This window comes from Puntigrus tetrazona, chromosome 7, assembly GCF_018831695.1.
Source record: "Puntigrus tetrazona isolate hp1 chromosome 7, ASM1883169v1, whole genome shotgun sequence".
NCBI classification, from domain to species: Eukaryota; Metazoa; Chordata; class Actinopteri; order Cypriniformes; family Cyprinidae; genus Puntigrus; species Puntigrus tetrazona.
Genome location: NC_056705.1, coordinates 3,437,803 through 3,465,586, shown reverse-complemented (window position 1 = coordinate 3,465,586; position 27,784 = coordinate 3,437,803). Strand labels below are relative to the sequence as shown.

The 27,784-nt window shown below is 35.6% G+C and overlaps 1 protein-coding gene across 2 annotated transcripts; it reads left to right on the top strand.

The window, feature by feature from the left end:
- chst10 (carbohydrate sulfotransferase 10) lies at window positions 1-26,838 on the top strand. 2 transcript variants are annotated; one of them, XM_043244711.1, is made up of 6 exons: window positions 1-1,350; window positions 8,626-8,750; window positions 21,664-21,770; window positions 22,479-22,713; window positions 22,890-22,995; window positions 24,394-26,838. In XM_043244711.1, exons 2-6 carry the CDS (start codon window positions 8,651-8,653, stop codon window positions 24,941-24,943), a joined length of 1,098 nt encoding a protein of 365 aa, XP_043100646.1. In that variant the 5' UTR covers window positions 1-1,350; window positions 8,626-8,650; the 3' UTR covers window positions 24,944-26,838. The 2 variants fall into 2 exon arrangements, with proteins under 2 accessions (XP_043100646.1, XP_043100645.1); XM_043244710.1 differs by having other exon boundaries at window positions 3-1,350; window positions 8,626-8,753.
- Window positions 26,839-27,784: the final 946 nt, after the last annotated feature.

The window sequence follows — 27,784 nt, the reverse complement described above, 5'->3', positions numbered from 1 at the left end:
GCTTGCTTTGTTGGGGACACTTAACTTCTAGTGATTACCGTCGAATTGATTACAGAGACCGTCTCTGCATTTAATAACAAATTGTTTAATCCCATCACTATACATGCCTATCATTGTACTCTCCTATTTTATACTGTTCAGTGCTTTGATACAACCTGTGTTGTTAAAAGCGCTATATAAATAAAATTGATTGATTGATTGATTGGTGTCCTAGTGGCCTGTATACAGTAGCCAATACAAATATCACAGAGGATTTATCACAAGCACATGCTTCTCTAGATAATGTTATGTGCAGTACCATTACTTCAAACAAGTTATGCTTAAAGCCTGCCCTCTGAGAAGTACTAAGAATATTGCTATAAATCACCTATCAACACCTCCCCCTTTACCTTTTGTACGTTGCTTATTTTTATAGCAGTAATCTTGGTGGGTAGACTCATTTAAAGTAATGTATTCATCTGGTTTTAGCCAGGTTTCTGTTAAACAAAGGAAATCTAGGTTGTAAACATTGATCAAATCATTTATATAAAGTGCTGGCTAACTAATGAGGGTAATTCATGCACATTTAAGTGAAGATTATAATTAGAACCTTTTCCAGAATGTTTAAAAATTGACCCTTTTTTAAAAAGGATATTTTAATAAATTGTGTTAATATTAAATATTTCCATTAATTAGACAGACATTTCAGACATCTTCACTTTTCATTAAACCCTATAGACTAATTAACTGAAATCATAAAGTTTGCATTCATAGTGTTTCTATTATGGCATGTTAAAAATTAAATATGGATATTAACAAGTAGGCTAATGGAACAATTTTGACTTTGAGATTAATCAAAAGATGAATAATTTTTGCATACCATAGCTAAATTAACAAATGTTTTTATTTTCTGTAATAACATAATGGCTGATCATCATTCCACATATAGAAAACACACATTGTTTTTAAGGGGGACATCTCCCCCCATTTATGTGAGGAAACTGAAACTCTAGAACATGTTTATTTAACGTTATTTGTTTAAACATAAGGATACAATATACATCTATAGCAGTAGATGGCGGTATGGCGGTTTTCCCCTCATTCCCAGTAAATCCACAGAAGAAGACGAAGAAAAAGCGTCAGCTCCGGCGCGCTCTTTGGCGCGCTATAATTACATCAACGTCTTAATTTGCACATCAATTTTCTTCCCTCTTTCTCTGTTTGGAACATTTACTCTACAGAATAGGGTCAGCCTTAACTAGTGACTGATTTCGGTCGCGGCTAATGTTCAGCGGAATACAGCGCCCCAGTTATTGTGGAAAACCGGACAAGACGAGATGACAGAAGAGACCGACGATTTACATTGAGAAGGTTGGGACTGGAGTTGTTAAGATTGTGTAACTTACATATACAGGCAGTCAATGGCTGCGTCCGAAATCTTTAATGTATGTATGAAGACAGAAAGGCGCCTTTGATTGCAGTGATCGTTTCACAATCTGTCTACGGAGATATCGTTAAGCTAATCGTCATTTTAAGGCGTCCTTGATTTATGCGTCACTCACTGCCTCTGCCTGCGTCCCAGTGTGCATAGTCTCCATCCTAAATTGTAGATAGTAATTTCCATACTATTTAGGGCAGATAGTATGGATAGTATGCACATTAGGACGCGGGGTATGAGATGTCACTGTTGTGTTTGTTTCCGTGACAGCTGAAAAAAACAAAACAAAAAACAAAACATTTTGTGTCAAAATGTACATTTTAACAAACTTTTTCCACTTTGACGTTATTTCCAGCGGATAATTAGTATTGTAATAATCATATTCGTTACCAAAGCTGACATATACACAAACTATAATGCTTAAGTCTTTCTGCAAAGTCCGCAGTAGCTCTCCCCGGACCGCACTGACTAAACGACTAACGTTACGCAATGCGCTTCTGTTTCTGTGCTGTTGTGTTCTCAACTAAAAAGTTTTCAATATGATATTATGTGATTTATTTTGTGTATTTAAATTTTGCATGAATATTCCCAAACGTTTAAACACAAAAATATGTTTAGGCCAATTTATGTAACTAAACACACACACACACACACACACACACACATATATACACACACATATATATATATATATATATATATATATATATATATATATATATATATATATATATAAACTAAAATTTATATTAGGTTACATTCAGTTTTAGGATGCAGCCAGTATGGTTGACCATTCAGCATGCAGGGAAATAAATCATTTTTGTTTTAATATTTTTTTGACATTTTTCAATATGTTGCATAATTTAACAATCCCCATAAACAAACAAATCCCTAAAGCAGCAGTCATGCTCTCCAATAAGTAAAAAAATGACATTTTTAATTATATCAAATAATATGTCAACCTCAATTAAATATATAAAACATATCTACATATGTATATGAAACACTTTTTCATATGACTATTTTAACGACCTTAACAAAAAATAAATCTAAATAGAAAAATGTATTTCTTGCTTTCTGCATGTTCTAAGGATTGACATTGTTTCAAATTAAGAAACAGATTTGGATTGTTTGATAATATTAATAATAATAATAATAAAAATAATCTGTAAAAGTGTTAGCAACGTCAGTTTTAAATCGTTAAATGTATTTAAAAAAACAAATTAAGCATTGGTCTTCCATAGTAGCATACATTTTAAATCATGATAAACACATTTACAACCATTATTATAAAATTTACTATTATAAGAAATATAGGATTTTTAGAAATATATGATTTTTAAAGGTAGCCTGTTTGTATGAAAAACAGTAACGTTAGTCTAAACACATTTGGTATAAATGCACACATGTTATAGCTTCATCACAAACATAACAATTATATACATTACCTCTGTAATAAAATACAATGTGAATATCCCACATTTCTGTCACAATACCATGGTACAGTGAGTGTTGTTACAGTACATCCATGGTGGATGATGGCGATTTAAAAGCCTTCTGACAGTCTCGTTGCACACAATGTTTCTCCTGTTTAACTTTAAACTAGGTTAAATCACAAACTCATTTGTGTTCTTCTCAGAGTTCAAGTAATAGTTCTCCCAAAAATAAAAATAATGGCATATTTTACTCACCCCAAAGCCATACTAGTGTATATGACTTTTCTTTTCTTTTTTCAGATAAACACAGTCACAAACGTTTTTTAAGAAAAATGATCCTGGCTTTTCCAAGGTTGATAATACAGGACAGCTTTAGTGAGCTCGAGCATTGTGGCACTTTGAACTTTGATCTGAGCTGATAAATGGTCCGTGTAGCACGATTCAAATGAGTCGAGCTGTTTTGTTCCGCTTTTGGTGCATAAACATTAAATTGAACATTTATCGAAGTCTTCATATTATTTTATCAAGGAAAATTATATCCGGATAATTATCATTATCAAATTAGCAACCAGTCCTACAACAAGATGATATTTCAAACTCCTTATGTAGCCGTATCTGAGCTGGTTTGAATGGGTTGCCTCTAGTCTTACATTTGTTTTACATCCCAACTAGTGCTTACGTTTGATTGGCCTGGTCATGCGTCACTCTGAATTAACTGTCCAATCTTGATCTGCAACAACTTTTTTTTGTTCTCTCATCTCACCTGTAAGAAGATGTGTGAAGCTAAGGTTCTTGATGCAAGCTGTTAAAAGTGTTAGTTCGCCTCAAAAATGTTTTACACACCCTCAAGGCATTCTTGGTGTATGACTTTCTTCTTTCAGATGCATTCAATAGGAGTTATATTAAACTGTCCTTGCACTTTCAACCTTATAATAGTATGGGCAGATGTTTTTTTTCAACTGAATAAAAGCGTCCCATATCAAATCAGTTAGTTATTAAAATTGTTCTTAAAAATATTTAAAACAATTTGAACACCTTTCTCTTCCTTCTGCTAAATGTCATAGAAGGAACCATTCCAGATATGCACAGCGCACATGGTGATGATTAGGGATGAATGTAGAAGCATGACAGGGAGAGAACAAAATGGGCGTCTACACAAATTAGAAGCACAATGTCGGATTTCGATATAAGCCAAGAGGAGACCAAGAGGTTTCCTTTGGTAAAGTAAAACTTAGCTTCCTGTAAACAACCACATGCATTTTCACAAGACTCACACATGCATGTGTCCTACGCTATCTGTCTGGAGAGGCCGGCCTCTCGTGAATATGCATACAACAGTAAGCGGAAGTTAAAAACATTATTTTTTTTTTTAATTAAATTTTTTAAAATATGAATTTTCTTTTTTTTTTACTGACATGCATTGATTCCTTAGTTTGCCCTGATAATAATAATAATAATAATAAATAGATAAATTCCAAGGTTCATCTCTATACCTAGGATATCTTGAGGGTTAATGGTAATATTCATTTTGGGTGAACTGTGAACAATGAGGTGGAAGGAACACTAAAATAAATCTGAATGTCATCTACATAACAGGGAAGTTAATTCCATAGCGTATATTTATTTGTCCAGTTGGTAGCATATAGGGAAGAGGGCCCAAAACAGAACCTTGAGGTACACCAGAACTGATGAATTTGGTGGATGATTTATGTTTCTGAGATATGACAATTGTTCAATTAAGAGGAAAACCATTCAAAGACTGTGCCAGTTATTCCAATTGCTGAAAGCCATCAGAAGAGTATCTAACAGAAGAAGAGCGCTAAACGCACCAGTATGAGAGGTTAAGAGAAGTTTGGTAAGAATAATAACCAGGACTGATTGCCAGTTTGAAAGGGCTCATAAAGGTTTTATGCTGTTAAGTAGGCCTGTAACTGGAAAGCAATAACTTTTCCTAATATCTTAGAGAGAAAACATGTTAGAAATGGGTTTATAGTTACTTAAAGAAGGTTTGAGACCAAGCTTTTTAAGAACCTGGGTGACAGCAGAAATCTTAAGCTTAGATGGTACAGTTCCAGATGACATTGATGTATTAAAGGGGTCATATGATGCGATTTCAAGTTTTCTTTTAGTGCATAGATTAGTGCATAGATAAGAACCCTATAGTTGGAAAGAGTAAAGTCTTAGAGATATGTTTTTTTTTTTTTTTTTTTTTTTTTTTTTTTTAAGTTATGACTTAAAGTAAATGTAAAAGTAAATCTCTATGTCACTGTGTGGGTTTATTTTCATAACACCACCCAAATGTTTACACAAAGAAAGAAGGCAGAACTATTATTCGCACCATGTTCTGGAGATGCTGTGTTTCATTGTGAAAATCAAACTATTTTGTTTGTGATTCCAAAAGAGGACACTAGTAATTAGTGGTTAGGTTGTATTTATAACACTTTGCCAGAACAGTTCGATCCAAATATTAGTGTTCAGCACATTTACGTAGGACTAATACCTGAACCTGGAGAGTATCCTATGCTGGCTCTGCACATAGTGGGACAATTTAAACTTTGCAGAGTAGTCTGGCGCTACTCATTTCTCTGATCACAAATGTAGACATGGTAATGTTTACAAAAATTTCCGTTACACGCTTCTGGTATTCGGCCAATCACAGCGCACTATATAGCTGGCCAATCAGAGCTCACCTTGCTTCTCAGAACAATGAGCTTTGTAGAAATGCATGTTTTCAGGAAGGCGGGGTATAGAGGAGAGACAATAATGTACAGTATGTGCATTATGCTACATGCACAAAATAATGCTCTTTTTACTAACGTCACATGACCCCCATATGTCAAAGCAGTCAAGTAATTCTTCAGTAAAAGGGGCAGTGTCAGGAAGTCAAGTAGAGGAATTGGAAAGCCTGAGTATCTCATTAACCACTATGTCGACAACAGCATCAAAACTAAAGAAGCAATGGGTATGGCATGAAGAAAAAAGTTTAGAAGAAAGAACAGAGATAGGGTGTTGACAGGTATCAAAAAAAAAAAACATGAAAGCATCAAACATTTAATCAGATTCCTATATATATATATATATATATATATATATATATATATATATATACATACATACATACACACACACACAGAAGGCTATTTTACCTTCTTAATCATAGTAAAAATGTTCTAGGCCTGTTTTTATACTTATTAATGAAAGTATAGAAATACAATGATTGAGCTGTATTAAGCTGTATTATTCCTGTACTGCTTGAAGTCTTTTCAGTATATTCCAAGGAGTATATTACAAGGCCAATTTTCTTATAACGACTTTCTAACCAGTGGTCCTTGGTTTTTTTTGCCCTAAACTGTGATTGAACCAAGCAGAGGTGTGCAAGGAGGGGACATCTAAATTTTAAGGAAACAAAATGATTTTCAAAATAGTAGAAATACTTTCATCACCGACAAAGAAATTAAGAATGTTTTCAGTACTGGAAAGACTGCAGCAGACAGGGACTTCTCTGTGCTTAAACTGTGAGACCAAAAAGAGGGAATAGAAGCAGGTGAAGAGCAGTTAATGTTTAGGAGTCATCTTGGTGAACAATCAATATAACGAGGCAAACAAGCAATTTCAGTAGTTTTACACAGTCCACATGTAGTGGAAGTCTAGAGAAAAACATTTCATGACTGCGCTAATGTGTAGCTACCTTTCATTAAAATTATTTTGGATATCTTGAACAGTGTTGCCATGGTGCCTTATTAAAGTAACAATAAAAAAGGCAACAGTGCCTTATTCAAACTCTGCCAAACTTTTTTTTTTAATTACAGAGAACATACTTACAGAGTTGCTCTGAAGAAACATGCTTAGTTTCACGTATTTACAAAACTCTACACATAATAGAAAATAAACAGACGTCTGATCTCATTCTACAGGCTGATTTATACTTCAGTGTCGGACCTAGGCCGTATGGCTATGCTTTAGTTTTCATTAATGGTCGCCCGATATGGCCGATATCTTGGAAAGCAGGGTGGACGATAGCCAGTATTAGGCAGATATAAGTTTATATCAGTGGTGGGGGGCCAGCCTAAACACTATCAGAATCACCTAGTTTTACTTTATTTTTCCATGAATGTGTATATTAAATTGATCTCCAGTAGTCTATTCTCTTGATTTCATAGCTATTGGTTGTGCTGCTTCCAGTAGTGTATGTTTATATTAGAGCTTTTATCCAAACCTTTTTTTTAGCAATCGTGTTGCCAGAGTCATAGAAATCTGCCAAAGCCCTCCAGAATCAACAGGCAACGGCAGTGAAAACGTTGATTAACCAATAAAAACATAAAGTTTTTTACCACCTTGTATGAATCATTTTAATGGAATTTGCTTAATTTCTTGGTAAAGCTGCGCTAACTTGTATTCCGCATGCAGAACAGAGGGAGACTCATGAAGACGGAAAGCAGTAAGAGTTAAAGCAATGGATAACCAAAGTTAAAGATAACACCGATATAATACAAATAAGACCATTGCATATATTTGAATTAATAAATGTCTGTAAGCACATCGAATTGTATTAAGTGGGTTTCTAGCTTTATTAACAGCATTTATTCTCGCTAACTTTACATGAGATACCAGTGTGTGATGCAATACTTTGTTATACTGCATTGCTGTGTAAAATTTATGGTTTCCTTTAAGTCAGTCACAATGTTATTGACTGACATCTGGGAACCCAATAATTTCTGAGCTTTAGAGAAAAGGCCAATGAAAATTGGCGAGTGGAATTTGCATGCCAGGCTGCTCTTCGTACATATGGGTATATAAGAAGATTTCTGCTTCTGAGGGCCGATCGCTACTCAAGCACTGGAGGAAAAAAAGAAAGAAAACTTTGAGCTGCGGGAGATTTCAATTCAGTGCATGGATCACCCTGGGCCTGCACTTTGTAAGACGCTGACAAAGTGTGTTTTCTTAACACACCCATCTCCCAGGCTGTCCTCTTCAGGCGACACTGTCAAGGACTTTGCCCAGCAGTTCTGGGCAGTACAGAAACCAGAGATGCCCAGAGATGAGGGAGGTTCTTCCCCTCATCTGTCCACATCTGTGCCCTCAACCTCGGGGGAGGGCCAAGGACTTTTCCCACTGCTGTTGCCCCTGATCCCACATCTCTGGGCCTTATGCTCCGGGTACAGTTTGTGAGTGATGCACTGCTTCTTCACACTCTGACTCGGAACACAACATTGCTACTGTGTGATTGGGAAGAACAGGAAAGTGCTGCTTCCAGCAGCCTGTCTCCACTTCGGGACGTGTCGTTCACCCGGGTTAAGTCACCCTTTTTGCCCTTATTTTGTTGACTGCCCTCTGATCCTGCTTGCACGCAGGCTCAGATCAAGATTGGGGAGGATGAGAAGCAGGTTCTGCTGCTTGCGCTGTTTTGGCTCACCCAAACCTGGTTCACAGATACCATGCTCCTCTCAACAGCCCGTCCCTAGAAAGATTCCACTGAAGAAGGACGTCCTTTCTCAGGGGATGGACACAATCTGGGGCCTGATAGACCTCTCTGGCCTTTCCTAGGCTGTGGTGGATACAAGCACTCAGGCTAGAGCCCCCTCTATGAGGCACGCCTGCTCTCTGAAGTGGGGTCTTTTTGTTGTTTGGTGTTCATAAATGATGTGTGGTGAATGTACATTATATTGTAGTTGGAAATATAGATGCTGTGGTAATTATGATAATTTTAATGCACACAACAGCAAATGATAATAACAGAAACTAACACTTGCTATGTTTTTTTTTTTTTTGTAGGATTTAACAGCCTGTTCATGTGCGAATGATGCGCCGTCATTGGTTGCTGGTTGGTGCTTGTGGCTGGGTGTTACTTATCCTTATGTTCATCAGCAAGTTCATCAACTTCAGCTTCAGAATACCAGGTGGTATGTGTTTATTACTTTTTTGCCATACAGCAACATTTGAAACATCAGCAATATTTCTATAGAGGTCAAAAAACAAAGGCACAGAAAACACAAAATATTCCAAAAAACCCCAAAATTGAGATTTGACAGTCTCTCTAATTGGTGGATTTCACATTGTGTCCTTGCTCTTTAGTGGCTAATTAATGGAGTGTTGTTTGTCCAGTCCCAAAATCAGCCAGTAATCTTTAGAAACACAAACATTCAAGGACCATTATCAGGGAGAGTGTTTCCATATGTGGAGAGTATGCCACAACTTTGACAATATTCTGCTGGTTTATAATTAATGTTTGCTTAAAGTTCACAGTCCATAGTTTATAATCAATTCCTCACACTACCCAAATTGTCCTTTCACACAAAGCAATGTAATCAAAGCAATACTTCCAACTCTAAATAACACTTGCAAATGTATTAATATTTTAAATTAACTCATTAACTCAAATCAACTAACACAATAACTCAAATACATTTACATTTATCAAATACTTTTATCCAGTGACATTTAAATGAGTACCATTCAGTTCAATTCGTGATTATTTTTTCATAAAATTTTAGATGGTGCAGGTGTGATGGGTTTTTAAAGGGATTGTTCACCCAAAAATGAAAATTCTGTCATTGAAGGGTTAATCCACTAGGTCAGGTCCACAAAGGGTTTGGTCTCTTCTCTCCCACTGTGAACGTACACATTAGCAAGAAGCATTCAAAATACTTTGAAACCTGACACTACTCAAAACTAAATATGATATGGTGATTTAAATGATGTTTGCACAGCACTCATGCATTTCAGATGATCAACGCAATCGATCCCATTTCTGAAGTTACACAGGACACGGCAAGGGGTACAATTGCCTCCAAAAGTCAAATAAGTGCTCATGTCAAGCACTTGAGGTGGACATTGCCATAGTAATTGCAAAGTATGAAAAAATGACTACTCGTTAAAATTGTTAATTCTGTGTCTGTTAACTCACTATCAAGCTGTTCACACATGAAGCATGTCCATGCACCTAAACAGCCATAGGTCAGATTCTCCAAGTAGATATAACTGCAGACTGGAAATCCAAAAATGGGGCGTGGTCTCTTCACGCAAAGACTTTCACCATTGGCTGGCTTCAACCAATTGTTATTTACTTACATTTAAAAATAAAAATGTTGAAACTTAATCAGTTAAACCTTATTTCTAACTTAAAGTAAATATAACATAACATATAATATAAATTAACATTGAATTAATATAACATTCTAAAATAAAGTATGTTATATAAATCAATATTCTCTGTGAGAGCAGAGCCCAAACTTGTGGTCAGTGGCGTTCGAATCTCTGCTTTATGATATAATTGGGAATCACCCAGTTTTTTCCACCAGTTGTAGAGTCAGCATCTAAATTTTGTTGTTGCTGTGGGAAAGCATGGTCATAAGGACAAAGGGAAGTCTGTACATCAAACATGAACAGGTGCGTGAACCGATGGAGAAACAGAAAGCCTTTTATAAACTGTTGCAACAACAAGCAAGCCACTTTAAAGTTTGTATGTAAACCTTTATGGAAACAACGAGCAAAAGAATAGACGCTGTCGTGAAAGAGTTCCAGGACTTAAAAGTTAACCACAAGGATGGTGAAAGATGGGAAAGCTGACTTTCTAGCAGCCCAGATATCAGAATGTGATCTTTGAAGAAGGATTTGACAAGAATCTCTTGCCAAAAATATGTAAAGTATGCTAATTTGAAAATTTTTAGATTTGGGAACAAAATACTTGAAGTTGCTGTCAAATAATTCATGTTGTTGCTTTTTCTGAAACTCGTTTGGATGAGACATCTGATGATAATGTAGTGGATATGGTAGAGGTGTGGTAGAATTACATATCTGTAAAAGATGAACCTCTACTTCATTACACACATCATACCTTGGGAAGTGGAGGTTATATGGCTGTAGATTAATTTACCTCATGTCAAGGATGTTGTTATAGGTCAACAGGTTAAAATTAAATATTTAAAAATACATAGTTGAAAAACCCTCAAAAATGTAAAAAAAAGAAAATAAAAGAATAAAAAGAATAAAAATAAAACTATTTCAAGTTATATAGACACAGTTTTTATTTTTATTCTTTTTATTTGAAATCTGCTTTCTTTGATGTACTGTCAAATTTACCAATGAATTCTGCTAAAAATAGGTCACTATCATGCCATATGCTTGCTCATTATCATCATTTCATTTTATGCAGGTCAATAAATGGAAAAAACGGCAGAGCTTGCAAAACATACACCAGTGCATAACCTTATTTATTCAGATAATTCTGATTTATTCAGATTTGGCTCAAGCAATGCAGAAATGGAAAAATCAACCTATAGACTAACAGAATTTCTTCATTTTCATATAACGTTAGCCAACGTATTAAGACACAAAAGCTATATGGTTTAAAAAAAAACTTGTTTTACTTACTCAGGCCATGCACATTGTTTTAACATGTTCTGGCAATGTTCTATAGAAAGACAGGATTCGAGGCGATTCTGCATTGAAAAGAAAAACCCTGCTTGGCAGTAACTGAAGTCGCAAAGAGATAATTACGAGCGAGCAGACAGTTTTGAAAAAAGCCTGGAAATCCTGCACCACCACCGAAGTGTGTCTTCGTTTAGAGCAGTGAATCCCAAACCTGTCCTGGAGGACCCACTGCCCTGCGCATTTTGTATGTCTCCCTAATCAGGCACACCAAATTTAATTCTCACAGTCACTACTTATAAGCTGATGGGTGGAATCAGGTGAGTTATGCATACAAAATGACAGGCTTGGGAAGCACTGGTTTCCTTAGAGGAATAGATGACACGGACGGATGGAATTGTGAACTTTAGTGACAGGTTGTAGTTAGAAATACAAAATTAATGTTTCATTTTCACGTTTACCAATGCATTATTAAAAACAACTGTTTTGCTTGTTAGCAGTTAATGCACTCTGAACTAACCGCGAACAATAGAAGCTTGGAGTAACTAAGTAGACCCAACAGAGAGAATCACACAGACAGGAACATAAATACACAGGATAATTAATTAAACACAGGTGCAGGGGATGAACAAATTAGACTAGACGAGGACAGGAACCAAATAAGGAAACACTGAACAGAAACAGGAGCAAAACAGGTCCATAATCCTACAAAGCTATTATTATCAGAGCACGTGAGCAGAGCATAGCATCACGAGAGGGTAGCATTAGGCTGCCCAGTATATAGCATGTTACAGCACAGTAGCGCTTTGTTATTGAATCGGACTTTGAGCATAAGCGGTAGACTACTACATGAGCAAAAAAGCACATTCATACAGCGGAATACTGAGAAGAGTGTCAAGCTGTGCAATGATGAGGAGAGTGAAAACCACACACTGAACACTGCCAGGGCGGGTGGGTTGCGGCATATAGTATTATATAGGGGTGGGACTCTTCATGCACTTCACTATTCAATCTGATTCCGATTCTGGGAATCACAATCAGATTCCAAAACGTTTTTTGATCTACATTTTTCCCCATTTAATTCTTCTGTGCAAATGTCTCTTAAAGTCCTAACCAACATTGAAGTTTTTACACTTTTTTTTTTTTTTAATAGTTGGAATACCTGTGTGTGAGTATTGCTGTCTTAAAAGTAGGGGTGTAAATATTGATTTCACGTTTCAGGTCAATTATGATTATTATTATCAACTCAATGGCCCAGTTTCACAAATGGGGCTTAGCTTAAGCCAGGACTAGGCCTTAGTTAAATTAAGATATTTAAACAAGTTTTCCTAAATTTATAAAAAAACATTACAGCTGTGCATCTTGACACAGAACAATGACACAGACATACTTTAAGATGCATCAGAGCAAGATATTTTCAATTGAGACAGCTTAAACATACATTTTAGTCTGGGACCAGCTTAAGCCTTGCCTGTGCCACTGGGAAGATATCACATTTTCAGTTTTCAATATCACTGCACATGGCCAAATTTTTCAATCAATCAATCAATCAATCAATCAATCAACCAATCAATCATTTTTATTTATGTAGAGCTTTTAACAACACAGGTTGTATCAAAGCACTGAACAGTATAAAGTAAAAGAATACAATGATAGGGATGTATAATGACTAGATTGAACAATTTGTTATTAAATGCAGAGATGGTCTCTGTAATCAATTCAATGATAATCGCTAGAAGTTAAGTGTCCCCAACAAAGCAAGCCAGAGGCAACAGCTGCAAGGAACTAAAACCCCATTCATTACAGAATGGAGAAAAAAAAACCTTGGGAGAAACCAGACTCAGTTGGGGTCAGTTCTCCTCTGACCGGACGCCCAGCTCTTAACCTCCAGTTCAGTTTTAAACACAGCTGTGTCAAATAGTGTAAATGACTTAGTGTGTGTGTGCATCAGGATCTGGTGGTTTATCCAAGGGGCTCATCTAGGTGTTCTGGTCTCTGATGAACATAATCTCTGGGTACTGATCCACCATCTAGTCTGGATACAAACTGTGAACCAGAATAAGAAAGAAACAAGACTAATATTAGCGTAGATGCCGTTCTTTTTACAATGTCACAAGTTGTGTTTTATGAGTAGTGTTCCTGGTATACATTAAAAAAAAAAAATTTATATTTATTTTTATGTAAATTTAGATTTAAATTTAGATTTTTTGCAAAGTTAACTTTATTGTTTTTATTAAGTAGGCTACTTTTACAATTGCTAATTAAAAAAAGTGTCCTTTTAAGCAACTGAAATATTCCAAATCGATTCAGAATCATTGAAGAAAGAATCAATACATTAGAGATTTTTTTTTCCCCTTCATTTTGCGCTACTGGCAACTTATATAAAGAAAAAGCATGTAAGGTCTCATGTACAAATGTAGATTTCACCCAGATACACTTTTAAAAATATTTATAATTTAATATTTTGATTCGTATCCATCCATCCATTTTTTTTTTACCGCTTATCCGGGGGCCGGGTTCGCGGGCAGCAGTCTAAGCAGGGATGCCCAGACTTCCCGCTCCCCAGACACTTTCTGCAGCTCTTCCAGGGGAACATCGAGCCACTCCTAGGCCAGCTGAGAGACATAGTCAATCCAGCGTGTCCTAGTTCTTCCTTGGGGCCTCCTCATGGTGGGACATGCCCAGAACACCTCTGACTGGGAGGCATCCGGAACAGATGCCCAAGCCACATCTGCTGGCCTTTCTCGATATGGAGCAGAACCGGGTCTACTCTGAGCACCTCCCGAGAGACTCACCCTATCTCTAAGGGAGCGCCCCCTACGTTTGTATCATCCTTTCGGTCATGACCCAGAGCCATATAGGTGAGAGTAGGAACGTAGATCGACTGGTAAATCGAGAGCTTCGCCTTGCAGCTCAGCTTCTTCTTCACTGCGACAGACCATTAAATTGACTGCATTGCTGCAGAAGCTGTACCAATCAGTCTGTCAATTTCTCATTCCATCCTTCCCTCACTCAAGAACAAGACCCCAAGATACTTCTCCTCCACCTGAGGCAGGAACTCCCCACCAACCTGAAGGGGGCAAGCCACCCTTGTACGTCTGAGAACCATAGCCACAGACTTGGAGGTACTGATTCTCATCCTAGCCACTTCATATTTGGCTGCAAACCGCCCCAGTGCACGCTGTAGTTCCTGGCTAGATGCAGCCAACAAGACAACATCATCCGTGAGATGAGATCCTGTGGACTCCTCTGGCCCACGACTGCGTCTAGAAATCCTGTTCATAAAGATGAAAAGGACCGGTGACAAAGGGCAGACCCTGTCGGAGTCCAACATGCACCAGGAACAAGTCTGACTTACTGCAGGCAATGCCAACCAAGCTCCTGCTCAGATTATACAGTGACTGGACAGCCCTTAGCCCTAAAGCTGCATTTTTCGTCCTGGATCTGAGGTTCGATTATTGGACGAATTCTTTTCTCCAGTACCCTGACATAGACTTTCCCAGGGAGGCTGAGGAGTGTAATTTTACTCGGTGATAATTTACTCACTCTCACCCACCCTTTTAATGTTGGTGTATAGTGGCCACTATTTTGAAAATCATATACAGGTCCTTCTCAACAAATTAGCATGTTGTGATGAAGTTCATTATTTTCTGTAATGTACTGATAAACATTAGACTTTCATATATTTTAGATTCATTACACACAACTGAAGTAGTTCAATGATCAATGATTTTGTCATACAGCTCATGAAAACCTCAAAATCTCAAAAAATTAGCATATCATGAAAAGGTTCTCTAAACGAGCTATTAACCTAATCATGTGAATCAACTAATTAACACCTGCAAAAGATTCCTGAGGCTTTTAAAAACTCCCAGCCTGGTTCATTACTCAAAACCGTGTGTGCAGGAAATGGGCTACAGGTGCCGCATTCCCCAGGTTAAGCCACTTTTGAACCAGAAACAGCGGCAGAAGCGCCTGACCTGGGCTACAGAGAAGCAGCACTGGACTGTTGCTCAGTGGTCCAAAGTACTTTTTTCGGATGGAAGCAAATTTTGCATGTCATTCGGAAATCAAGCTGCCAGAGTCTGGAGGAAGACTGGGGAGAGGGAAATGCCAAAATGCCTGAAGTCCAGTGTCAAGTACCCACAGTCAGTGATGGTCTGGGGTGTCATGTCAGCTGCTGGTGTTGGTCCACTGTGTTTTATCAAGGGCAGGGTCAATGCAGCTAGCTATCAGGAGATTTTGGAGCACTTCATGCTTCCATCTGCTGAAAAGCTATATGGAGATGAAGATTTCATTTTCCAGCATGACCTGGCACCTGCTCGCAGTGCCAAAACCACTGGTAAATGGTTTACTGACCATGGTATTACTGTGCTCAATTGGCCTGCCAACTCTCCTGACCTGAACCCCATAGAGAATCTGTGGAATATTGTGAAGAGAAAGTTGAGAGACGCAAGACCCAACACTCTGGATGAGCTTAAGGACGCTATCGAAGCATCCTGGGCCTTCATAACACCTCAGCAGTGCCACAGGCTGATTGCCTCCATGCCACGCCGCATTGAAGCAGTCATTTCTGCAAAAGGATTCCCGACCAAGTATTAAGTGCATAACTGAACATAATTATTTGAAGGTTGACTTTTTTTGTATTAAAAACACTTCTTTTATTGGTCGGATGAAATGTGCTAATTTTTTGAGGTTTTCATGAGCTGTATGCCAAAATCATCAATATTAAAACAATAAAAGGCTTGAACTACTTCAGTTGTGTGTAATGAATCTAAAATATATGAAAGTCTAATATTTATCAGTACATTACAGAAAATAATAAACTTTATCACAATATGCTAATTTTTTGAGAAGGACCTGTATATCCATCATAAAACTAACCTATACACCTCCAGGGGGTTAACATGTCTTCCAAAGCAGATTGATGGGTTTTTATAACAAAAATACTTATATTCTTTTTAGCTGACTACAGAATCGATGTATGGCGCGAGACGTAAAATGTAAGCTGCATTCATTTGTAGAAGTGAAATCCTCTTCACATTTTTTTGAACTTAAGTCGTTTTCGACTTAATTTGTTACTGGTGTTTAGTATTGCTCTGTCCTTGTTTGTCTATTCTCTTCTGACCTTATGCTATGAATGAGGCTTATGTCATGCGTTGAGTCCGAGGTCAGAGATTATATTCTTTTCATTAACCAGTTGGGCAAGAAGTAACAGTTGTTCTTGTCTTACTATCAGCCATTCTACTCTATAAAAAAGCCTATTAAGTAACATACATACACACACACACACATACACATACACATATATATATATATATATATATATATATATATATATACACACATGTATTTTATTTTTAGTGACACTGTTGTGACTTTATTTGAATGTAGCAATTAACGTTTTTATTTTTTTAAACTTTATTTTTAATGTGGCAGCATAAAATTGCCGTCTGCAATATTTCTATGAATAAATCTCTAACAGAGACCCTCTCCTATCAGCCAATGATTGTGTGCCTATTTAGAAAGCATGCTGACATCATCCATTGCTGCTAGGTCAACCCCACCCTTACTTACCTTTGTTTAAGATCTATTTATTCCTTAGTAAAAGTTTGTCTCAGCAGTGTTTGTTAATGTTGTATGCCTTTAAGTCTGTGAAAACTATATACAAGATTTGAATCAGTCTCACCAGTGGAAGATCGTGAACAAACGTCCAAGAGCAGATCCAAAGTAGTGGCTGAAATTGCTAAAAGCCTTGATGAGTCATCTAATATCTGAGAAAAATAAACCCAAGAAAACTCCACAAGAGAGATGACAGTATATTTTGTAAATATTCCACAAACACCTAAAACACCGGGCAAAAATAAGAATAAACTGAGTGAATGCCAACGCTTCCGAACGCTGGCTAACTATATAGTAAAGCTAACTTTGTAAGTTTTGTGATGTCAGGTAACCTGTGAAATCTTGTGAGACTAATCTCATCTGGGGCAAATACACAAACATAATTAGATTAGCACTGATGTTTTGTTGATTCTTTAATCTATAACAGCATAAATAAATCACCCATTATGTGACAAAAAGAGAAAAAATTGGTATTAGATACAAAAAGCATATGTGGAGCAGTTTTATTAGATTTTACAGCTGCATGACCTTATTGATGATAACAATCTTTTGGAAAAATTGCAGACCATCAGTAATTGCTTAATTGTTTGGATGCAAATTTATTTGGAGAATATATCAAGTTTTTTTTGTAACAGAAGTTATTCAGATAGAAGGGGACTTAAATGTGGAGTTCTACAAGGGAGCCGAATGTAATGGACAAAAGAGTGCAAATGCGTTGTGATGCTCTAAAATGGTGGGAAATATTTGAGAATGTTTAATGAACTGTTTGATTGACAACATTAGTCACAGAGGAAAAAATGCTCAGAATGAGATTAATCATATAATATGATGAGCTAGTGCTTGTGCAAATATATTTACATGTTCTACAATTTGAGATCAATTTCTGTAGAAATTTTGTGATTTTCAGGCCTTTTTAACTGTTATAGCGTCACCTATGGGTTGATCTCCATGAAACTCTGCTTAGCTTGTTAGGAGTCAACTGACACGTTTTCACACAGTTTCATAAAATAAAAAAATGGGTTTTTCACATATTTGTAAATATTTAATTGACAACAGTGGTTCTTGAGGTAAGGTATGTGCATAATTAGGGGATCCATCAAATGATATGTATATTGGGTGATGATTTCAAAATCCTCACAGAACTTTGGTGTCTGGGCAATGAGTTGAACATGCCAATGGAGTTTCATTCTGATCGACCTCTGATAACCTTGCCAAATATGTGTTTAATCTTGTTTTTTTATTTTGAGATACATAAATGGTTAAAGGTTAAAAATGGTACATGTCTTTGCTGCATTACCTGACATTGCAAATGCAACCACTAGATTGCAGCAAAGGATCACTCATCTCATTCTGTTGCTTAGTTTTTTTTGTTTTGTTTTTTTAAGGTACTGACACGCAGATATTTTAAAAACATTATTGCATTTAAAGTTGCATTTAGTCAAAGCTTACCACTTAATTTATACACACATACATTTTGACAATTATGCCATATTATGATTAGATGTAAACATGAAAAATATCACAAACAGGACACTTTCTGTAAGCACTTTAACACAATAAGCATTTTATTATTTCAAATATCTATATCTACAACACAATCTCTGTCTCTGTGTGAGCATGCTTTGTATCTAATAAAAGACTTCATGTTTTTGTCTAATATCAGCTTACAGTGAGTTAACAATATATTTTTACAACATTGATTAATGTTTTTGAATGTTATTTAATTCAAACACTTGCTCATTCATGTATTAGTAAATTTAGAAATGAACCATAAGTCTTGTTAATGTCATGTTATCTAACAAATAAACTCTCACTGTAAAGTATAGTTACAGTACAGTACCCATTTCGTATACATATTTCTTAAAATATATGGAATCTTATAAAAATGTATCATAAAAGCTGAGGTTTGTAATTTACTGAAATGTTATAGTTTAGCTGGAGTCAGTGATCTAGTGTTGCATTTGGTCAGACTCAGTCCATTCTTTATTAAGTATACTATATTTTCCTTTTACAGCTGCAGGCTAAGGAAGATCTTGAAACACCCCAGAAAACCCTAAAACAGACTGCAGTTCACAGCTGTTTTTCAGCAGCAGCAGAAAAATGACAAATACCTTTCATTGAAACTTGTTTACTTTTTTCATACTTTTAATTTACAGCATAAAACAAAGAAGAGCACTGATTTTGTACAGGTTATTTTTGTTTCACTTTATTAATTAAAAAAATGTGACGTTTAATTAGCATTTTTGTGTTTTTCTTTGATACTAATATTGGTACCAAGAACTGTGGATTGGTGTCAAATACAGATATTTTGGTACCTGGACAACACTAATGCATGGCACTATGCTTATTTTAATTTTAAATTTGTTTTTCAAAGTGGCATTGGTTTTTGCAATTGAAATCTTCATATACTGCTCAATTTATACAAATGAAATAAATATTTAGAAAAATAAAAAAAATTCCAAATGTTTTTATTATTTAGGATTTCTCTATCTCTCTTTTTATTTCTTTTCTTCTACTTCTTTAAACTAAATATTTAAAAAAAATTAGACATGACTAAGAATCTGTTAATGCTTTAGATTCCGGCCTGCAATTTACAACATAAGTAAATCTAATTTGCAGTATTACTTTTGTATATTGTATTATGCAAAATTTGAAGGAATAAAGCTGTAACAATCAGTAAATTATTTTTAAACTAAGGGGTGGTATGTATAACCTTTTATGCTAAATAACAATCTCATGTGTGAAGTGATTTAGCAAGATACTTAACTTCTAGCACTTCTAGGGAACACTTAACTTCTAGTGGTTATCGTCGAATTGATTACAGAGACCGTCTCTGCATTTAAAAACCAATTGTTCAATCTCATTACTATCCATGCCTATCATTGTATTCAAAGCCTGTCAGAAAAAATAATCTGATTACAATCAGAAAACAGTAAAAATACTCTTCTATTTTTTTGTGTTGTGGTGGAACAGAAAGGTCTAGAAATCCGTTGATGGCAAGCCCCCCGTTTATTTTTTTTTCTATTTTTTCTAAAAAACAAAACTGAACGCTATATTAGCTCTCAAGGCTTTATTTACACTATTTATAGGCTCCATAGTCAAACCAAACTGGTCCAAATAATATCCATAATTGCACTTCCACAACATTAAGAAAACCCAACAAAAACAAAACAAAAAATTAATATCGGTGCAAACGGGTGTTGCATAACCATAAACATAGTTGGCTGTTTAATAAATTTTGAAATGTTGTTTGTAATTTATTACATACCTACTGCAAATTAATTTAAAATATTTTTTTTAAATTAAAATTACACACAATATGACAACATTAAAAACATGTTTGAAGTAGCTGCCAAAGTAATCTGTAATCTCAGGTTTTATGTTCAGAACTGCCAACCTGTACGCATTTTGACCTTAGAATTTTGACTTGAGTTAACTTAAAATTGTGGGATGTGATCATGTTGATCTAAACGAATTGCAAATAGAATAAAAGCATGCCTTTATATTTAACCACATCTGCTGTGGTTTGTGTTCATATAGCTGCAATGAACAGCATCCTAATATTAGAGCTTTTAGTTAAAAAGTGTGTGTACTTGAATAAATACTGATATAGGTACACTAGAGCTGCACGTTTAAATAATTTTTAATTGACAATGATTTGCCCGTGTCTAATAAACCTTTGAAAATTCTTATCAGAACATTCAAGTCTGTGTTTGCATTGCCGCTGACACAGAGCAGACAGTTACCATGTTTGGGTAACAGCTTCACAAACAGTCTTTTCAAATAAGTTACACAGTATTGTTTATGTATTCATTCATATTATCACAGAAATACTGGGATCAAACTTAATAGTTAAGATATAAACACTATGGTGATCGAAATAGATCTTTTGAAAGTTTTTCTGACGCTTCAGATATTGCTTATGTTTATTGCATTGGCTGTGACTGTTGTCCTCCGCGATGTCCACGGTGAATGGAGAGAATGACATCAGCACCTAATCAATGTAGATGGCTAGGGTCTCTGGAGGACCGTCCCTGGACAACTGCGCTCGGTGGTGGTGTTCAGTCCCCTTAAATAAAACACGGGTAAATCAGGAGCACACAAAGATAAAAATCACAAAATAGTCCACAGCGACCAATTCAACGTGACGGGTAATAGAAATGCACAACATTGATGAGACTGGACAAACAGTCAGAGTCCAACTTTTAATGGGGAGGTAATGACGATAATTGACTACACACACTTGAACCAAATGAAACAATCAACAGGAGACATAAATTAGGTGACACACAGAGCACATGGGGAAAGAAAACAACAAATGAAAGTCTATGATAATGCACACTGTCAAACTAAATATGCAGTAAAATAAATATGCACTAACAGCACATACCTTTGAGAAAAAAAGTAACGAATACCAGCATCTACAGAAGAAATACAGAATTAACCTGGCTTCTTTCTCACTAGAGAACCCTACAGCCCATTTAATGATATGCTAATGATTGGATTCCTTGTTGTGACTGGCTATTGACATTTGTGACAGTAAAAAACAAACAAAAACATATTTCTAGGACTGAAATTTTCACTACAGGGGTTCCTTGACCACTGTGTGTGTGTGTGTGTGTGTGTGTTAAGAATACAGCTCTGGAGACACTGGAGAATAATTGTTTCTTCTAGCCCCTTACTCAGTTTTGGTCCCCCCACCTGTCAAACCAGATTTGCTTTTCTTCTATGTTGTATTTGTCATTTTAAAATATTCCACAGCTTGTATATTTATATTCAGTGGCCAAAAGAAACTGAGAGTTCCCTTCTATACATTTTCAGACTATGCGGAGAGGAGAGAGATGTTTGTTTGGACCTTTCCATCTGTTACGACAAAACGTACTGCAGTCCAGTGGTCAGACAAGGGAGCATCACAGCCATATATATTGGTAAGACCGCTTGCTAGTGTACACCAGTGTTGGGGGTAACACATTACAGTAAGCAAGTAGAGTAAAGCAAGTTCACAGGCTTCCTGTCCCCATGATGAGAGAAATCAGAAGGTCAAATGTAAATGTGCATTAATTCATCTCACTTGCAAAAAAACTGTTTTAGCATTTATCAAAACTGATAAAAAAATGATGCATACCTGCAATAATTAAATTGTAATACAAATGTATGCCATTTTATTTACCAATGACTTTGCTGCTGACCTTTGATCCTGTTTAACCGTACTAATAAGCACAAATGACTTGAATTGTTTAAATGCTGAAGAGTTTTGAAGCTTCGTCTGTATTCTAATGTACAGACATGAATTTACTTTTTTCTTCTCAGGTTTATTCATTAGATTTTTTGTTGCAAAAGGACTTTTACATTTGCTATGAATAGAACGTCTCATATTCAAAACAATCAATCAAGCCCTGCTCATTTAAAAAAGTAACACATTACTTTCCATAAAAATTAAATAACATAATTAGTTATTTTTTAAGGAGTAACACAATGTTTTAAGGCATTGCTTTGTGAAGTAACTTTCCCCAACACTGGTGTACACTGAGTTCCCTTATAATTTATTTAAAATCTAATTGAGTTTAGTGAATTTAGTTTTTGGCTGTCATGTATGTGTGCATGTGTGTAAAATTGTTTTATTGGTATTGTGTTAGTCCTCAGTTGGTCCCTCTGTGGTGGAGCCCATAGACTGGCAGTCAGTGAATGAGAAGCGTCTGGAGCTCTTATCAACTGTTTGCAGAAACTCAACTATGTGGAACCTTACCCACACAACTGTGGACAAGTTTGTCTTGGACCGCATTTTTGTGTGTGACAAGCATAAAATTCTCTTCTGTCAGACACCCAAAGTTGGAAATACTCAGTGGAAGAAGGTTCTAATTGTCCTTAATGGTAAGATATGTCGTCAGGTAAAATAACCAATTGTCCATAATGATAAAATAACATTTGGAAACTGCAAAATTCCCATTAAACTGTATAATTCCCCTAATTCAGCATCACATTTTAAGTATAAAGCAACCTGCAAATCTCCATTGACTTAAAACATGTTCAATTTTTTTGTATTTCAGGAATGTTCTCAAAAGTTGAAGCTATACCAGAGAACCTGGTTCATGATCATGAAAGAAATGGTTTACCCCGCCTGTCCTCTATGACGGACACAGAAATTCATCAAAGGTTCAGTTCAATTGACTTCTTATGTTTACCTTTACATTTACTCATTTAGCAGATGCTTTTATTCAAAGTGAGATAAAGATAGAGTTACACATGAATTGAATTACACAAGTATTGAACACATGAAGATAACAAGGTGCAAAATGGCATAGAAACCTGTCAGTATTGAGAGAGAAACCCTGCCCCCTATCAGTACTAATTGATATCAGATGCTTTAGTCTTTTAGATATTCCTGTAATGGGTAAATCCTGTCGATGCAATGGGTAAATAATATTGGATTCTAAGGTCCGCCATGGCACAGATGAATCTTAAGCGATGAGTCCTAAATGGTCTCATCTGGTATGCTAAATAATAGGACCAGAATTATGGTAGGCATAAGCCACCATGAGGTTTCAACTGGTGCATAGATTTAAGATTAATTCTGGGCCATTTACTTTTCCACAAAAATGTTGATACTGTTGTATTGAGCTCTTTAAAATAGCCAATAGGTTGAGCCAGAGATTATACTTAGACACAGAAGTATATTCATCTTAATAGTGGCTATCCTTCCATAAAGAGCCAAAGTGGAGACCAGCATAGAGACTGATGGTTCCATTTAGAAATGCATGATAATGAGGACAAAACTTTAATTCCAAGATAATTAAGGAATCATAGTGGGTAAAGCCTGACTTTCTGATTTAGCAGCTGAATTAAGGGGTCTAAGTATGGATTTATTCAGTTCACCAAATGATAACTTTAAGCATTCCTTAACAGAGTCTGTGATATTTAAAATAAACAACAAAACATCATCTGTTTAAAGTGAAATTTTATGAGATGTGTTCATACAACTTATTGGTGCAATTACATAGTTACACTTATTGGTTGCTTGGGCCAAAGTCTCTAATGATAATAAAAGGAGCCTACGAATATCGTCTACAGCCAATATCTCCTTTAGAAAACCCGATTTATCATAATTAATGAAGTCTCCTATACATCCATCCAATCTTTAAGGCCAAGACTTTTGCCATCAAATTTGAATCTGTGGATAGAAGGCTTTTGTTTTTTTATTTATATATATATATATATATATATATATATATATATATATATATATATATATATATATATATATATATATATATATATATATAAAAAATGTCATTATTTTACATCAAGGTGTATGCCCTACATGCATCCAAACGTTGTTATTTGTTTTGCTAATAAAAATCTTTAGGCTATACGTAGATTTTACCCTACCTAGGCTATTTAAACATTGTGTAAGTTAGGCTATTTGTTATTTCATAACTGGTATATGGTGTATTTTCATTTTCAGAACTAATGGTATGCTAAATTGTTGAATGATTTGTTACATATTTGATCTTATACTCTTTTTCTGACTTTGTGTTATTGTTTGGTTCACAGGTTAAATTCCTATTTCAAGTTCTTTATTGTGAGAGACCCATTTGAGCGTCTGATATCTGCTTTCAAGGACAAGTTTGTGAAGAACCCAAGATTTGAACCTTGGTACAAACATAACATTGCCCCAGCCATCATTCGCAAATATCGCAGGAGTCACAATGATGATAGTGAAAGTGTGGGTCTTCAGTTTGAAGACTTTGTACGGTACTTGGGTGACAAGTCAGGCCGACAGCGCTTGGACAGGCAGTTTGGCGACAACATTATTCACTGGCTGACATATGCTGATCTATGTGCTCCTTGTGATATTTCTTACAATGTTGTGGGTCACCATGAGACCCTGGAACGTGATGCTCCTTATATTCTAAAAGCTGCTGGTATTGCTGACCTAGTGTCATACCCCAATATTCCACCAGGGATAACCCGCTACAACCGCACCAAGGTGGAACGCTATTTTACTGGAATCAGCCAACGAGATGTCCGTCGGCTCTATGCTAGCTACCAGGGAGACTTCAGCCTGTTTGATTATCAGAGACCTGCCTTCCTATTGGACTGACATAGAGATTTCCTTTTTTTTGTATAAATATCTGAATTATATGGCTTCCTCAAAAATAGTGTTCAATTGCCTAGTCTATATTGGAGTATATAATTTTTCTTTTAGAACTTAATTAGTTACTTTAAACATAATAATATGTTTATACATGCATACACATATGGATGAGGCTTGATAAGGGATCTGCACTAGAGAGTAACTTTAAACATAAATTATTAAGATCAAACCATGCATTATTGAAGGTTTTTTGTTCGTTTTTTCTTTGGTTAATATCTGTATTTGCCATATGATAATGAAGTGCCATAGTATTGAGAAAGGTTTTATGGATTTCATGAACTATATTTCAGACATAGTATATTAGGTAAAACAATACTATTATAAATGATCAAATGTTGACAGTATTTGACAACTTGCCTTTTTTTAACCAGTTTACTATAAACTCATTTTATGAAATAGTATCTTATCTATCCTTTATACTTAAAGGATAGGAGGTACTCAAGCATCCCAAAAGATATTTTATATTGTTTTTATATTGACATTGTTCAGTTTCATTCTTGTCTATAATAAATTGTCCTTCATCGTGAAACTGCACACATTATTACGTTAAAAATGTACTCCTTATCATGCAAATATTTGAAGCTTGAGATGAATATAAAGATTTAAGATATAACACTAATATAATGTAATTAAAAATATAACCTTCAAACCAACTTTTTAAGCCATCAAGAAGGCTCAGTTTACAGGTTCTGTCATAGTAAAAGGGTTCATATTAGAACCTGGCCCACTTTTAAGGTTTTTTTTATTATTATGGTCCATGGAGATCTATTTTGTAAATATCTGAGGCCTGTGGTCACTACCATTACTAATACTACTACTAATAGTAATTATTATTATTCCACTTTATTATTTATTTATTTATTTTATTCCTTTGCTCATTATAACACCCATTTGACACCCTAAAGTGGACGTTGCCTAACAAGCACAAACTGGGTTGATAATAAATGTCCAAAAATCCAATGACAAAGGCAGTTAAGTACAGAGACCTGGACATGACATGCAGGTGGTCATTTTTACAGTGGTCATTTTTTACAATCACAAAATAATAGAATTTTAAAGTGGAAGCCAGTTAAGTTTACATTATTTAGTAAAGTGATGTCTACATCATATTTGTTTTATATTTGTCAATTAATGAAAAAAGGATGTCTTTTGGAACAAAGGCAGCACCATCTTGCAATACCACAGTGAGTGACATCACAGTGTTGGTTTGCTCTGCTGGACATTAATATAACCATCTATTTATATTTTGAACACAATGCTATTTTAATACACAGACATTTTGGTTTACGCCATAATTTGGATGAATATTAAACATCAAACTGTCTATGCTGAATTTTGATCATGGTATCCCAAACATTGTTTTCATAATGCGAGACTCAACAGGATGTAAACAAACAATGCTTAATACAATATAATTTATGTAAGCATTAACGTTTGAAGGCTGTGCTTATCGGCATTCAGTACATCTGTTTTCCGTTTTTTAGTTTTAAAACAGACTGATTCATGAGATGGCATGCGTCATTATAGTGTAAACTGATGCACATATGAACATATATAATCATACTGGAAACAGAAAACTAGATATCACAATAATCCCATCTCAGATGCATGCACGCATCAACATATCTCTGCATCAGAAGCATTTATTAGACGAGGAAGGGTGTAGTCTCAAAATGAAAGAAGAAGGAGTCACTCATACGTCATTAAATAAATAACAGACATTTCATTTTACTGAAATACATAACACACAGTTTTAATGCTGGTTTCTTGATTGTTTATGTTGCTAAGGGTGGTTGCTAATGGTGTTGCTCAGTGACGCACAGAACCATTGGGAAAAGCGGTCAGAGTGCTGTTGGCTGAAAGTAATTGGGTACAAAGGCTGTGCTGCACTGTAAATAAATCACAGCTGAAGGGGTTGTTAAGCACGATGCAGCTGTGCTGAAGCAGCTTCAATAAATGCAGTCCTTCCGCCTGCTGTTCAAACATGCCTCTCATAATGGAGCTTAAGCTGAGCTCACACTGTTCCACTGTTGTGTCCTTGTCAAGCTGTACGAACATGATGATCATGTCACACAGTGGGATCTCAGTTAAGACTAATGTCAGATTGTACAACAGTCAAGATGTGTTAAAAAAGGGTGTGCACATAAAAAACCTTGTTTTACATTAATCCATACATAATTAATCGGCTGCGAGCTGCACTGCATTTTTTATTGTTTTTTTTTAAATAATTTTATAATAAACACAAATAAAAATCCACATTTTGCTATTTTTTCTGTTTTTATTCGAAAGTCTGTTATTTAAAATCTGTTTGATTCATGTCCCTGCATAAAGTTTTTTTATTTCATTAGGTTCTAGCTAACGGGTAAAAAAAAATATTCTTTGTATCATTTTTATATTTAAAAATATTGAAATGTATATGAAGGAAGTCAATATGTTTTCTTGGGGTATCCAAACTGCGAGTTCATGCATACCTAAATGTACAACAGTCCCAATACTATATTTAAGGAGATAAATTGATAAATGTAACTTTTTTTGCGCAAAACATCTGTTGTATTACAAATTTAACCTTTAGAAGGTTAAACACAGATTCCAATATAACAGTATACGCTGAATGTATATTGTGATTTACATTTCAAGAACAGGAAACCTAAGCCCAGAGTAAGTAATGTTTTGTCTTTCAGTTCCAGAACATCTGGCAGGTTTCCCAAGTTAAGTATGAATGCTATTCTCAAGGTACAGCTCTACCTTTTCTTTGAGGGTTTATATAGTGCCTATGCATTTGAATGA